The 16,185-nt window shown below is 47.7% G+C and overlaps 1 protein-coding gene across 1 annotated transcript in view; it reads right to left on the bottom strand.

The window, feature by feature from the left end:
• The window catches only part of LOC144153904 (protein Skeletor, isoforms B/C-like), a 37,766-nt gene that overhangs the window by 6,293 nt on the left and 15,288 nt on the right, over positions 1–16,185 (bottom strand). The window contains exons 2-4 of the mRNA XM_077685654.1: positions 3,501–3,555; positions 1,622–1,712; positions 316–469 (exon numbers count right to left, since the gene is read on the bottom strand). Of these exons, the coding sequence (XP_077541780.1) occupies positions 316–469; positions 1,622–1,712; positions 3,501–3,555 (300 nt within the window). The remainder of the gene's footprint in view (positions 1–315; positions 470–1,621; positions 1,713–3,500; positions 3,556–16,185) is intronic.

The raw sequence follows: 16,185 nt of genomic DNA on the forward strand, positions 1-16,185 counted from the left end.
GTCATCATTTCAGCGATCATTTCATCCGACCATCGCTTCGATCATTGATTTCAGCGACCGATCCATCTTTGAAATTTAACTCCCGGCATGTCTTTAAAACGCTGGTGGACGTCGCTTTAGTGAAGTGATTACAATACCATCGGGCGGCACTCTAGACACAGCCTTGAATGTGGAAATCTCTGAAAGAACTCGGTATGTTTGGATTAAACCTGATTAATAGGCAAATAGGGTTTAGACAAAGCCTCACTGTTATTCGCGGTAGCACGTTTGCGAGAGATTTGCGTTTAATCAGTTGAAGGATTAAGGTTGGCAAACCTGGGCCAGCTCCGTCGTAGGTGAACTTGGGGATGAAGATCGTCTTCTTGTTCTTCAGTACAATGGGGCCCGAGCCGACGTTGTGCGCCCGCTTCACTAATGCTGACAGTGTGACGGGTGCAGCCGCCGCCTTCGCCGCAGGTTTCGCAGGTGACTGCAGTGAAGAAGGCGGGATGGGAGGTGGCCATTCGTCTTCAATTAGTTTTCCTTTTCTCTTTGGTAGCTCCGTACCAGTGTGGTACTAATTGAGGCCACCAGAAGAGGTAAGCCATTTCTGGCAGTATCAGGTCACAACCTCTCAAAGCTAAGGCGGCAGTAAACTCGGTAAAAACAATATTTATCAGATGCTATTGGTATTAACTGCGGCATTCACTAACGGCAATAAATTCTTGGCGAAAATACCGCGAAAATGGCGGGAAAAAAGGAAGTAGGTCAATAAACTTGTGCACCGACTTTAAAGGAACAGCCTTTCAATGAAAAAAAAAATAACATTAAAAACATTAACGCGCGGATATTATGAGAAGATAAGAAAAATTTCCGGGAAACGCTTCAGGATGACGTTTGAGGATGACGCTAGAGGATTCTTCTTCAGGCTACAGAAACTTAAGCTGCTCTGCCTGTAACACTGTCGACAGTGTACGCGCACCCACGCCGCTTTGGGTACTGATTCTATACGCTTCTTCCAGCTCTTGGTTGTTGATATACGTGCTTACAAACTATGCAGCAGAGGCCCAAACATGTCACTCTGCCTGCAGTGCACCGCAAAAGGAGAAGTTCCATCCAAGTAATTCCGATATTCATTTATCCAAACTCACATGTATTACAGGTCTCCTTGAATTATTTCCCGCGTGTTAGGCAAATGCCTTCAGCAACACCCTAATCAGAACCCGCAAACCTTACCTGCTGCGCAAGGGAGTTAACTACGTAACGGAATTTCGTTTTTGCGAAAGTTGTTCCTGGTTGCGCACAGCCGGATGAATTTTTGCTCCCCGAAAAGAAAGCTTCATTATATCATATTTCGCCGCTGTTTTTTTAAGTGAGCATTTGAGCCAACACATCATAGCTTCGACTGCACTTTTTGCCCTGTAGTAGAAATTGAACCGGTTGCTCACTAGGTGCGCGCTTGAACGGATCTGTAACCTTCTGCCATGTGGCCGGCATTGCAGAATGAGCCCAACCAGCCAGCCTGATCTATTTGCCCCAAAAAGGTATATTTTGTAAAATGAATAGGAAGATTCTAGCTGAATCTAAACTCGGGTCCCTTCGAACAGAACACTTATTGTCACAAAGTTTTCGTTTGTCTTACGCGTGCTGATCGCCCGCCCAGCGGAGACCACTTGACGCCGCTGATGATGTCAGTGACGTCTCTTACGACTCGATGACGAAATGGACCGATCCTGCATGAGAAGAATACAAGCACAACACATATTGCTAAGCTATCGTTGCAATGAAAGTATCCTGATTTTGGGTCAGTATTTGGAGCAACACTGGCAGCACTGCGATCAGTTGTAGTGTGATGTCAGCCCTCACGCATTTGTCGTCAGCCCCTCTCCGGCTCCGCACAGGTCCTGTGATTATGTGGTTGATCAATTTCTATTCCTGGTATTCCTAAATATTACTTTTCCGAAATATTGTAGCGACTATAACAAACTTTGTAGTCATAAAATCTTACGTTTCCGTAATTTTATGGCGACGATCTCAAAAGGCCCTTTATGTCCAGTGCGCGGTGAAGGCCTCCCCCACCCTTTACTATAGGAATCGAGTATTCACGGTCGAGCCTCGTTATCTCATCTCTGCGCTGCTTTATCCGTCTCCTCCTACTTTTTGAATCGTTTATCAGGAGCTATTACGTCACCGTAGTGGCTTATCAGATGCCAGTTCAGCCCATCTCATGCCCTGCAAAGCCACTCCCCATTCTCTCAATTTGAGCAGTGATGTCTTCCTGGTATTTACTGCCTAAACGAAGATGTTCGTTTTTTATCTAAACGCTTGAGGGCTAATGCATTACATGATGTTCATGGCAAACAAGGAACAAGCGCGTGTTTGTTGTCCTTCTCCCTGTACGCGGTCCGCGCTTTTGTGCTGTTACCATCACGTTTTCTATGCCTATGCGTTGCCCCTATGCCATTCTTCATACTATGGCTGGTTGGGCTGACGTCAGTTTTTGAGTAGCTAAGTTGCTTTTACTGGCCGTAATGTGTGCGGTGCGCGGCGTCATCATAAAACTGTGTCATAGTCATTCTTGCGGATTACCGCGAACGTAATTACGCGCCTCAAGAGAAGCGCCCGGCGTCGTCCAGGCTTCCGCGTGGTGCTCGCAAAAAAAGTACCACGAATACAGTTCATCTGCGTCCGCGCCTTAAGGGGGGAGCACAAGACAGCTCGCGCTACAGATGCCCATTTCGCGAATCCGGTTGCCGCCGGTTCTAGCACGTGCTGACGCATTCTCACTTTGGGAGAAATGTGAAAGTGTTCGGACAAAACGATCCTGGCCCGCAAGTCATGCATGAGGAAGACGACGATATAGATGGATATCAGGATGACTACTACTACCACAGCGAAACGCGACGATGGAACATGTAAATAAACAATTCCAAACCTCTGGGGGTGTGTCCTTCAGTGCTTGCATAAAAAAAATCCTCCAGCTTTGCTATGGTTCAAGCCTCGCGCCACTTCGTGCAAGCTCCGAAAAATTTGTTTTCTTGGCTTATGGTTAGTGGCTAAGCTTAAGCCCCACTAGACATCACAGGGATTCCCAATAGCTGTACACGTTTGCTTATGACAGAAGTAACCTGTGGTTCATTACTAGAGATTGCTTGCTGAAAGCAGCACAACCCGTACTAATACTACACTGGACTGCTGCTGGTTTTCATCAGAACTAAAAAATTTCCAAGGATAAGAGCACTGTTTTACTGTTTACCGACTGTTCTGCTGACTAAGCATGCTGTACTGCCCCGCATGCGCTTTTGCAGATGTTATTGGTACGTTAGACACCATTTAAATAACACAATTCATTTTTGCATGCTGCTTGTCCTTCTTGACCGGCCCTCGCGAATGTTTGCAAAAGTACCGAAAGTGGCAAGCGTAAATATGGAGAAACCTTGGCAACGCAAAATAGCGAAGTACCCCACTGACTGCAGTGGCAACAAAACGAAACGCTCGCTGGGTATGAAGAATGAGTTTACCTGTGAGGCCTTGTCAAGACGAAGCGTTCATCCGTGTCTCTGACGAAGCCACTCGCTGCAAGGGGGAGAAAAAGAAATTATAAGCAATCGTCGAAATGTGAAACTGAAACAATGTTTCACGCTGAATTCTGGCAGTACTAAGATCATTTGGCGGTATTAAGCCATCACTTCTCGCCAATAATGGAGGGAGAGAGAGTGCCGCTCCAGTCTTCACTCGAGTGCCGTTCATTCCGAATGCTAGCACTGCACTTTCAGTGAGAGGGTTTTACATGCTGATGAAACATGTGGCTATAACGCAGATCTGGACTGCATTTAGCCGGAAATACCCCTAAAAATATGTTTCTTTGTCGCGTTGAAAAAAAAGCATACGGGTAGCAGTAGACCAAAGAGCAGAAAACATGCAATATTCGTTTTCGTCATTATCATTATTATAATCACAATCAAACACTTGAAGATCACAAGCGCAAAGCAAAATGATCTTATTGGGAGCAATATCCCGCGAAATAGTATCCTCGCGTGAAATTCATGGCGCTGTTTATCTCTTGTAAGCACATTCATTCTGGAGCTGCCATGGCAAGTTTTCCGCCCGTAAACTCACAACCACAGCGGAAATGCATCTCACCCCGCACAACACAACACGGGCGGGCGTTACCCGCCGGCGTCGTGCGCTGTAAAAGTACCCCTGGTGCTACTTGACAATCTAACCCTCGAGACGCACACGATCTTGTGTTGTCTGCCTGGTGTAGACGCGGAAACGGACAAACATTTGTTTCCCCCGACAGCGTGGTCAAAAATTCAGACGGGCGTGTTCACATGGTAGGCCAGTATTTATTTCTCCACCTTTCGTACTGCAATTCATTCAGGCCATTGTGGATGGCTTTGCAATTACTTACAACTACGACAGTTGAAGATTTAAAGTCGCCAACGCCTGAGGGATGACCCTCCGGTCGGCATTCTTAGTCCGCTCAAAGCCTTCAGATGCCCGGGCGAAATCATGGCTAAAACAATCTATGCCAACTCGGCCCTGAACCCTCATATCGTGCATAAATGGACAGCACCCGCTAGTTCCGTCCCGCAATGTTGCCTCTACTGCAACACCCGCTGCACGCCGAACTTGTTTCATTTACTTTCGAAGTGCTCTTATTTGAGCGATGTTCGTGCGCGACTCCTAAGCGATGGCCCCCCACCCGCGTCGGAGGCAGCACACCTGGAGCGAGTACGAACAAAGCCTTCACTGGTTGAACAGAGCGCCGAATACGCCTTAGCCAACGGTTTATACAAATTTGTGTAATCGTGATCTGAACGGACTTCCCTCAAGCTTGCTGCAGCTACTCTACAAGAAGTCACGTAAAACCTGTCAGTGCTGCGTGAACTTGAACATGAACAACGACCCTTTTATGTGAACTTGGGAATGTCTGAGGTGTTTTACCTTCCCCTGCACCCTGCATACACCCCCCCCCCCCCTCCCACACACGGCGCTGGTGCCCCTTTCTATTATTAAAGTTTTTACTACTGCTACTAGAGCACCTGCGGGTATTTAATAAGCAGGAGCTTTTTTAAAAAAACGCGCCTTTGCACTATTTACAGGTAATTACCCAGCGAAACTGCAATGCGCGGCGCCGCCCGTACTGCACCATCCCTGCCCGCTGTTCTCGCTTGAGTTGAGCTTCACGCAGTAGCTTGCTGCGCGCGCGCTCTGCTGAAATAAACCCAGCCAACCTGCCTCCGCTTACTTCTAACTCCTCTCCAACTTGTTCCGTTTTCTTCGTACCTTTCGGCGCAAACTCATGCAGGTGCATGAGGCTGCGCCGAAGGACTTCTTTGTGTACACGGAACCGCCGAATTTCCCTTTCACCTAGCCAAATAACTGTTTGCTTTAACACTGAGTACGCGATTCCACTTGCAACGTTTTCTTTTTTTTTCTTTTTTTTTGCACGCTGATGCCGCATATCAGAATGAAACAGTACATACTTTTCATCTCCAAAGGGCGTTCGTCTTGCAAACATACACGCCACCCCTCTGACGGCCCGGGTTGGGTGCGCTAGAGTCCTTCAACGCTTCACTGACTGGTTGTACCGGCGAAAAGCAAAAACGCCCGTGTGTACGAGATTTCAGCGCACGTTAAAGCTCAACAGGTGGTGAAAAATATCCGGAGCCCTCCACTACGGCGCGCCTCATCGCCTGCGTTGCGTCGGTGCGTTAAACCCTACAATCAATCAAATCAACGACTCTTGTTGTACTGAACAGAATGTCTTGGAGGACCCCTTCCGACTACGCTATCAACAGAATTCCGGTCTTGTTTGGCAGAGAAACTTGGTTTTTATCAGGTTTAATCAGATAATTTAAGCACATGAGTCTAATTTCATTTCGCTGCTGAACACTTACGTTCAAAATTTTGCGTTCATAAGCTGTACAAATTGCCGAAACAGAAAATATCGGTCCGGCGCTCTAAACAAAACAAACGACTCGTGCGCCCCATTATGTTTTAGTTGGCTTTCAAGCCCTGAATCCCGTTTGCCTGTTCATTGATATCGTCCCGGTTTATATAGCTTTAATTCTCCCCCTGTACCAGTGTGCCAGGAGCCTGCAGACGTTAAGCATTGATTTATTTATTTCAACAGTACCCAGAGCAGCTTAGGCATTACAGAAAAGTTGGAGGGGGAGTTGCACCGGCAAAGTAAGGCAACATCCTTTTTGCGATTCGCATAACGGAAAGCAGAAAAGCGCGCAGGTAGTACCCATATACAGGTATTTTTTTCCTCAACTCTTGCAAAGCATGTGTTGTCACCCCGCTAAAACCACATAGAAACGAGGCATTGTGTGGTACATTAAACGGACTATGTTGCGAGCTAGAGGGTTTCGATCACAAACAGTTCGAGGGAAATAAACACATCACTTTCCGAAGACGAGCCACGAACCTACTCTACGAAGGTTCATATTTTGATGGGTTTCTGATACCGGCGCTTCCCGTCAGCGACCTATCGTTGGGCGGTGACCCGAAATTGTCTGCAGCGGCTTTGTGAAAGTCGCATCCTAATGTACCCTTCCTTCGGGTCGCGTTGAAATTCCCGACAGAAAACGAGCGGCTTGATAGACAGTTGCTTGGTATAAAAGACCCTTACAAACTTTATGAGGCCTTTTGAGCATTCCAGAGAAGGAACGAAAAAGGCAGGCTGTGCTGCGCATGGAGGTTCCGAGGGAGCCTGGGCGTGAAGGAAACTCCAAAGTGTTTGTGCTCAAGTACCTGTGTTGATACAGTGTTTATTATTTATTTATTTATTTATTTATTTATTTATTTATTTATTGATTTATTTATTTATGATACCCTCATGGGCAAAGGCATTACAGAGGGGAGTGGTGTGAGAGCAAAGAAATAAAAAACAGCAACAAGAAAAAACAGCACAAAGACGTTAAGATACAACATACAATAAAATCATTAACACAACGTAACTAAAAAATTGCAACTGCGACTCATCAAAAAACAAACATTACAAGAACTCCTGATTATACAATGTTAGCTCGAAACTAGAATTAGAAATTTGTGACTGGTTGTAGCAGAGCTTATATGTCTAGAGTTTTATCTGTGTTTTTATGACTGACAAAAAGGTCTCCCATGGCTCCACGTGTCTTTGAAGCGCGAGGCATTCTATTCAAAAAGGCGTTGGAAACGGAACCTCCCTCGGTCACCCCAAAGCCGCACGTCGCTCAGAACATGATTTGGATCTCAAGCGTATACGCCTGACCACTTGGGAATGCATTTTGACTAGATTGGTCAATAGCATTTGCGAGATCGAAACGTTACTTAGACCTCCATCCGGCACCACTCGTATTAACGTCGACAACTACGGCGACGACTACAACAACGGTTATTTATTGCGTTTCATGAGAATTACAGGGCTTTCGCTTTTAAAAATTAATTACGGATCGATCACCGGACGCGATCGAAATGTCTGCGCAGCTATGGTGCAGCTATTCTGCTCGACCTTACGTGAAGCCCGACCCTTTGTGCGCGTAGCGAACGTTAATTATACAAGATGCACCACGCGGGTGAACCATTCCGAAAGATCCCGAACCATCTTTGTTCCCGAATAACAAAATTCATCCACGAGACAGATTTTGCATGAAAAAAATTAAGGTGCTTGGCAGAAAAAAATAACTAAACTGTTACAACTTATCGGGTTCCGTCCCTAGCCGTTACGGTTAGAACCAGCGACTCCACCGTTCTGACACGGACCGAACAGCAAGCTCCTTTTACAAGGTTGCTCAGCAGAGAAGCAAGCGTGTTGAAAGCGAACCAGTACACGTCGCCAGACGTGTACAAGAAGGGCCGGGATTGCGATGTCGCTATAAGGTGTGAGTGATTTCAAAGCCACAAACGGTCACCCCGAGACAAGCAGAACCGAAAACACATTCTCGAACAGACGACGCCTGAGTTCAATCGTGTCCCCGAAATTCTTCGCGCACGCGCACCGCTTGGGGGTCTGCACATTGAAGACGTTTCTCCTTGGAAGACGTCGTTATTCTATACCCGCAGGTTTGTAGACGCTATTCACGGTAGCGAACGAGTCGCCACTTCCGGTACGCTTGTTCTAGGTCGGGCTACCTCTTCGGTCACCCCATTGGGTGGGTACAAAAACAAACGCCGCAGGAAGTTCAAACGAAAGGTCAAGTGAGAGAACACTTGCAACCACTACAGACAGAGCGCTTCCCCAGAAGAGCTGCCATAGGGGGTCACGTGACCCCAGGTCGCTTCGGGAGACGTTCTAGCCGGGCGGTGCGAAAGGGTTCCCTGTGTGGCTATATTTGGAGGCACAACTACAACAATTGGGGCGGCTAGTTTCCGGGCGCATCATCGCTATCAAGGAGGACGGCAGCTAAAACGGCCCCGCAACCCTTCTTTCAGCCTTTCTTTTTTTTAAAGTCTCAAATGCTTTCAGAACTTCGTCAACTTGCACATGCAGTGCTGAGGATATGGGGTTGAAGAGTACGTCAGGCAAATATTACTGCTCTACGAGCGCAAGATAAATTAGAAACGTGCTGAAAAGATTTTTTCATCTTTCCCGGACTTTGGCGCTTTCTGAGGACTCGAATTACTTCACTTGAACTATACCGTGGCCATTGGCTCGCCTACTTTTGGTTGCAAGCAATAAATGCATTTGATTTAACAAGAAAGCCACAATAGCAAGGCAGAAACTGAGAGGCGTATATGCTGCGACAAGCAAATCAGACAGTGCCGCTTTGTGCCGGCAATAAGTACAGCTTTCGACGCGCTTCCAGGTACGAAGGAAATTTTATAAGCCTTCATCGGAAGTGTTGCAGAATCTCTTTAAAGGGGCTCTGAGATAAGTTGTAAAAGTTATCACAAGTCCTTAACCAAATAAACTTATACGTAGGCGACGTACTTAGGTTTTCCGAAAAATTGATCCCCACTTTCAGGCCCGAAAAGTGGGCTAGAAAACTGTTTCGCTCGCACCAGGCCTGCCAAAACAACACACACTGATCGAATTATCTATCCGTCGGTTGAGCAGTAGGAACTGACCCGCTCCGATTGCGAGGACCAGGTTCAGATAATTTTACGCCTGGGGTGCCGGCACGTCCCAACGGGGCTCCAAAATAGGGACTTCGCCCAGGCACTGCTTCTTTGCACACAAAGTTTGTTCTCTCTCTCTCTCTCTCTCTCTCTCTCTCTCTCTCTCTCTCTCTCTCTCTCTCTCTCTCTCTCTCTCTCTCTCTCTCTCTCTCTCTCTCTCTCCACTCCGATCGGCTGACGTCTCTGACGACTGTCCGGCATGTTCGTGGGGCTATCTTCATTAGATTGTCCACATATTTTCCGTGTAAAATCTGTGCATAAAGAACAATGAAGTCGATGTTAGGCATACAAACGCAAATTTTGCGAGACGGCAAGAAAAAGCATTATATACAACTAAGACATCATGAAGGTGACTGGCGCGACGGCCACGCGCGGCGTGTGGGTTTTGCCCTTCTGCGACTGTGGCGGATGCGCTGCGCTTCTAACAGGCTTCCGCTAAAGGGTAAGTGACGGTGGTCAAACTGCGCAATGGAGCCGCACAGAAAACTTCGACGAATTCGCTTCACTGTTCCTTGAACAGCTGCGCTGGATGAATTGCGCAAAGATCGCTGCGCACATTTTCAATAGAGGTCAAGCGTTAATGACTGACTTTCACGGGTGCTCATTTACTGTGTTTAACTATTTTCTCCACCAATTTTCATTTCCATGTTTTCTTAATCTTCGTTTTCATACCCGTCATAATCTGTCTCTCTTGGTTTTATATTTACCTTTTTTTCGTTATCTTCATTTTTATTTCATTCTCACGTTCCTTTTCATTGTTGTATTCGTGGTATTGTTGTATTCGTGGTATTATTATTTTTTGTTTATTTTATATTTTGTGTGTTAAATACTACGTGCGCACATGCCTGACGGCCGCCCCAACCAACGCGAAGGCGCCGTAAGCTCGCTTATAACGGCAACGCGTTTTGTAATTTAAGCACCATCTGCACGGCGTGGGGTCCCTTTATCTTCGTAAATAATGCGGTCGACTCGGCATGGGTTACAAACGTCAGAGCGTCTCGTCAAATCGTGCCAGAGGTTTGCACAAGGTATCGCTTACGACCGGGCGTCTTTCGGCCTGCCGTTCACTCGAGCGGATGTAAGGCGGTCACCCGGAAGCAGCCTACGAGGGTGGGGAAACAACGGCGGCTGCACGACCCGTCCTCTGGACACGACGAGGCCACAGCATCAAGCGGTGGGAGTGATGACAGCCCGTCGTTCGGCCACCGTCCACTGTTCGTTCCAGAAGAAGGGCACCGGCGCGGCGCTTGCTTTTGTCCCAACTTGCTGACGCCACCAGAAACCACAGGAGAATCTTCTCTTGCCCATAATGTTCGCGTAAGTATCTCACTTACACGCTAAGCTCTGGGGAGTATGGACTATATAATATGAAAACTTCGCAACCATTCGAAGTTTCGAAATAACGACGTGCTTGCAATCCCCGTTCATTACGGTATTACCCTTCAGGAATTGGAGTGATTCAGGAATCATTCCGCCGCGAAGTCAGTTGGTACGAAATAGGAATGAAATTAGTGCATTACTTGGAGTAAGTGCATGGGAATAGAATAACACAGACTTCGCTTGAATGTGAACGCAATGGGCTATCGTTTTGGCCAGTTTATCGATCTTCAGCTGGCATCGACGATACAGCGGAGGATAACCAAACTGCCTCTTGAAACAACATCATAGAAACCAAGGCGCTCATCACTGCGTTTAGTGTGCAGTCGAATCACGAGCCCACGTGGATGAAACAGGCTGTGACTGATTTCCAGCGAATCAACAAAAGCGAGATGTTGCAGAGCAAACGTGTTCAATGTGCAGTGGCGGGATGTCCGCTGGGCATGGGACGCATTCTGGATTAGTATGACGGATTAATATGCGTTAAAAACAAAAAATCTTGGGGGGAGAATTGGTTTCTTCAACAAGTGTAAAAGATGGGTTTATATGCTTGACTTCCAAGGGAAACGTGGAAAGTTGATGCCGATTGCTACAACAGTTTTATTGAAAGACTGTTCCTGCAGTTACTAAGGTTCCGGTTGCGGGTGTAACATTACGTAGGGGGGGGGGGGGTTCTTTTGTGGGGTTCTTTCGTTCTTTGGGTTCTTTCTTTTGTGGGGTTCTTTCTTTTGTGGGATTCTTTTTTGTGGGGTTCTTTTGGGGGGGGGGGTTCTTTTTTGTTCGTGTTCCTTTACGCTGGTTTAATTTTCTGGCACCTGTATTTCCAACACCTATTGTTCATGTCTTTGTATGTGACATTATAATCGTGATGCTGTGCTTTGTTTTCTGGTTTATGTAATTTTACGACACATGTATTTTCCACAACGCTGCTGTAACTGTGTACGGGGCACAGGCCTTTGTCAAGCCCTATAAAAAGAAACGTAAAGAAAAAAAAAGAAAAGAAAAGGCTTTTCGTCTGTGCCCCTCAACGTAGCATGGCTATGTGGAAATAAACATTGACTTGACTTGACTTGACTTGACTTGACTTGACTTGACTTGGGTCAGTGGGCTAGTTGCTGTTAACTATAGTTACGATTGACCATACTCCTCGACAGAGAATATTCTCTGGAGGGCGTCGGAGAGTTGGCGAAGCTGCGGATCGATGTAACACATTAGGCGCCGGTGGTGTACTAACCTAGTCAACTAAACAATATGGCCGTTGAAAAGCTGAAGTGCAGCGGGAAGTGCGCAAGAGGAGCCTATGTCAGAAACAGTGAAGGGGAGCCCGCGACGCCAGCGGAAGTTCTAGGCTGCAATATGGTCGCACGGATCCCAGGTACCAGCAAAGGATCAGTTTCAGTGTGCACGAAAGCTGAGTGGCCGTTTCCAGAAAGCCTTTTCGCACAGTCGAATTTCATGGCGGTACGGTTTCAAACGGGAAGTATGGCTATCGGGTTGGTCAGGGTGTTGCAGTTGGCCAACCGTTTGCCGCAATGACGGGGTTGCGATGTACGTAAAACCTGCAGCGGGGTGGAAATACGTTGGCATGGAGAGAGCACACAACGACGGCTCGACCAAAATGGCCGTTTTCCATTAAATTTTTTTCCAGTCGCGGCACTCGGCCTACCGAAATAGGATGGCCGCCCACAGCTCCTCTTTTTCTCCCCTACCCCGTCCTTGTTGTTTCAATAAACGTTCTCTCTCTCTCTCTCTCTCTCTCTCTCTCTCTCTCTCTCTCTCTCTCTCTCTCTCTCTCTCTCTCTCTCTCTCTCTCTCTCTCTCTCTCTCTCGCGCGCGCGCGTGCGCGCGCGCTCTCCCACACACACACACACACAACGGTGTACAGTCACGTGCACGATGGCGACCTTGAGGGCGCAAGAGGACGGGTAAAGGTACCACAGACTCAATCGACGTACAATTCTACGCAGTGGTCGGTTGGAGATAGAAAGATAGAAAGTTGGGGATGGAAAGATAGGTGCTGCTGTGAGGCTTCACCTTATGCAGTAGGGCAATGGACGTGGCCACGAACGTACGTACTGCGGCACGCTCCGCCCGCAAGTGGTTGCCGTTCGGAGCAGATGGCGTGTCGAATGAAGACTGCGGATGATCAACAGCTTCCACGTGGGACAGTTGGTCCAATGAGGAGCTCCAAAATGTCGGTCCGAGAGGCACGCACCTCCGCAGGAAGGCAAACCTGGTGTGACTCTGGTGAGAAAAGGCCAGCTCATTGAGGCTGTGGCCGCCTGCCGTTTACTATAGTGTGGCTGCTGGCCACTGGGTGGAGCATTATCCTTGTTGGGGGAGACTTCTTTGCACATGTAATGCCAAGCAGCAGAGCCAGAGATGAGAGGCGCGGGGTGAACACGTTTTGAACCCCTGAGCCAGCGAACGAAATCGGAAGCTGATGACTAGGTCCCCGGTTGAACGTCGCAGTGAGGGATCACCTCGGGGTGGTCTCGTGGGCCATGCATACGTGATGTATCCAGCAGAGTTGGGTAGGTACTGATCCGGGAAGGCGCCACGGTTCTGATGGCTGGTTAATGGTGGCGTCCCCTGGCGGGTGAGGCGCGACGATATTTCAGCTGTGCGGTGCGGTCAGCCGTATACAGCGGGCTGCAAACAACGGCGGCAGAGATAGCGGCGACGAGGAGTGAGCTCACGCCCTCGTAAAGTCATTCTAAGCGCCTATTGGGCATCATTGAAACTCAGCCACAGGAAGATTACGCAGGGTCTATGTCTGAATCAGGTGGGAAGTCAAAATAGCCCTGCGCGTGTCCGATGGCCTAGCCGCCGTGTGATGCACAGAAATATTTCGGAGTAAGATTGCTCTCAGTGTGTTCAGCGCCTGGCCCAACAGAGCTTTCCACATCACGAATCATGGCCTGCCTCGCTGGTGTCGGTGGAAGAGCAAGCTGGGTCCTGTGTACACATTTGATGCTACCGCAACTTGGTCAGTGACCTTGCAAATGCGGGTATTTGGCGGCTTCTTCTTGTCCTCACAACATAACTCGGTGATGACATGGCATTTTAGCCGCTTTTAAGGTATTTCGGGCTGGGCGAGGAACCAATTGCAGATCTTGTTCACCAGGGAACGAGGCAGGGAGAAGATGGTGCCCAGAAGGCGAAAGTAGCTGTTTATCAGGAAAAACCATTCGTCTGGAGACGCAGTGTAAAATCCACGAAGCACTGAGAATAGAGGACGCTGCGTTCCAAGCTTCAGTACCACTTCTCCGCAACATGCATTCGACAGTTCACCGAGGAACGTCGTTTAGTCGTGGGGGAAGGACTGAGCCCTCTGAGATCAGCCGCCCAGAAGTGATGGCGGCCGGACTCCCTGCGCCCTTCCCCTCATACCTAAGGTCACATTCATGAAATAGGAGGAGTGGCTGGTCGACTTCAGAGCTCAAGGCTAGCAACAGCCAGCTGAATGGTTGGAGTTGGCCGTGAGTTCATATCCGCAGCTTTTCTTCTCTTTTTCTTCTAACCCCTCTTCTTAAGAACCAGCACTTCTTTATTTAAAATTCTCAGTGACCGGTGACTTATTCAATCCGAACCCCTAATCCGGATATGGAATGCTTCGGCAAGCTCCCTGGTAGCATGGGAGCATGGTTGCCGAAACATTTCATGTCAGGATTAGGGGTTCGGATTGTATAAGTCATCCCTCACTGAGCATTTTAGATAAAGAAGTGCTAGTTCTTAAGAAGAGGGGTTAGGAGAAAAAAGGAAAAGAGAAGATAGGAAGGGGGGGGGGGTGCGGTTGTCCTCATGTACGATCGTACGCATGTGCGACGGACACACATGCCTGATTGTTGGGTCTTGGCCGGGTATATATGTGCTTTCGATGGTAATAAACTTGCAGTTGATAGTAAGTGCTAGTCTCGTTTCCCTTTCTCGTCCCTGTCAGTTTGCGCTTAAGTTTCACTCATGTGGCAAATAACTACGTAAACACAAGTTAAGCCGTGAAAATGTGTTCTACTCTGTCCTTTTGTAACAAAAGGAAATGTTGATGTAGTATTAAACTTACTCATTTTAGAGTAATCCTCGTGTGTTCGAGGTTTCTAATTGAGGGTAATTTACAACAGTAATAAGTTTCACTTCGCCTTTTTAATGGTACTTTTGCAGAACATCGGAGATGCCATGTCAGCTGTACTTTTTTAGCACTGATTTTGTTTTCTTATTGTAATCGCATGTGCCGTGCAATCATCTTCGCAAATTTTCGCAACCTTTAAAACATGTTTTCGTCTTTTCTGGATGTTGAGTCCTTGCCCATTTTGAAGGGTAATAAACTTTAGTAGAACTAACTTGCCGTTTCACAGAAAGAACAGTGGATGTGTAATGTGTTCTCGGCTTGTGCCGCCAAACGCTAAGAAGCGCTTGTAACGCAAATTTATGGTTTAATTTTTACTAATGCACTATTTATGGGTTAACATCACCCATTAACCTGTTACCCTCCCGTTAAAAATTATAGCATAATGTGTTTTGAATCGCTTAAATTTGTACTTCATCACATTAGGTGATGTTTTCTAATTACCTTCCGTTAGGCCATCACATTACTCTATTAGATTATGCTAACAGCCTATACTTGTGTAATGCGCGCAGCAAGGGCTATAGTTGTGCTCTAGCAGTTTTAACTTTTTATGGTTTTATCTTGTGGGCTCTGCCCATTCATAGATCTTCTACACAGATTCTGCGTCCTTTTAAAGCAATTCGATTAAGTTTGGTGGGCTTTCCGGGAGCATGCTTTCGGCTCGGTGCCCACCAAAAAGTCGTGCTAGACCGAAATTTTCATTCTGCGTTTAAATAAGCGGCAATTCATATACCAGCGCAAATGCGGGCACACGAGAGAAAAAAAAAACATCACTTTTAAAACCAAGATATACAGTCTGCACGCCGTAGCAAAAATTTCACTTACATTTTGCCTAAATCTTTAGTATCCTTTTCCGCATCTTTCGCATGCTATTTAGAAACATTATCCCGGCAAGGAAAGAGCGGGCTATTACGGGGGTGCGCATCTTCCCGTTCTTCCGGCGAGTGCAGAGAGGCTGGAAAGCTGTCTTTCCTTGCCAAGAGATCCCAGTATTAGTTCTAGGTGCAAGCGTCATCATGACATACTCCAAGTGCAAAATCTGAAACGAAGCAAAAATCGCGGCGTTCCCGTACCCTTGTCTCAACGCAAGGCAACCCAATTCACGCGGCGGCCCTTGCTACTTCGGGATCGGCGACTACCGCAGCACACCTCCTCCTGAGTCCCCCCGAACGGGCACGTCATAATAGTCTGGGTACCGGCACACTCCTCCTTCGCGGGCAACGAATTCACCCACGTGACGGCCTGCGCACTCGCCAACCTGGGCCTGGAAGGAGAACCTGACCCCACCCCTGTTCCCAGGCGGCGCAGAAAGTGTGCCCCAAGACCGGCCCGTCTATGGCCGCTTTCTGGCATATCCGGCCAGCATCCAGGTTCTGGCAGCCACTGATCATGCGTTGAACGGCCAACATTCGGCAACCAGCACTTCGGCATTTTTCCGTCCGCCAGTGTCCGGACGCACAACGGCAGCTAACCGGCTGCCAGATATTCAGTTCTCTTACGGATGCCGATGTTGAGAAAGAGAACGGCCGAAGTACGGCCTTAGGGCATCCGTTTTTTCTTCGGGAAGCGGTAATCGGCCGAAGCACGGCAAG

Source organism: Haemaphysalis longicornis, unplaced genomic scaffold, assembly GCF_048455015.1.
Source record: "Haemaphysalis longicornis isolate Haplotype H1 unplaced genomic scaffold, Haemaphysalis longicornis Haplotype H1 scaffold_9, whole genome shotgun sequence".
Classification (NCBI taxonomy): domain Eukaryota; kingdom Metazoa; phylum Arthropoda; class Arachnida; order Ixodida; family Ixodidae; genus Haemaphysalis; species Haemaphysalis longicornis.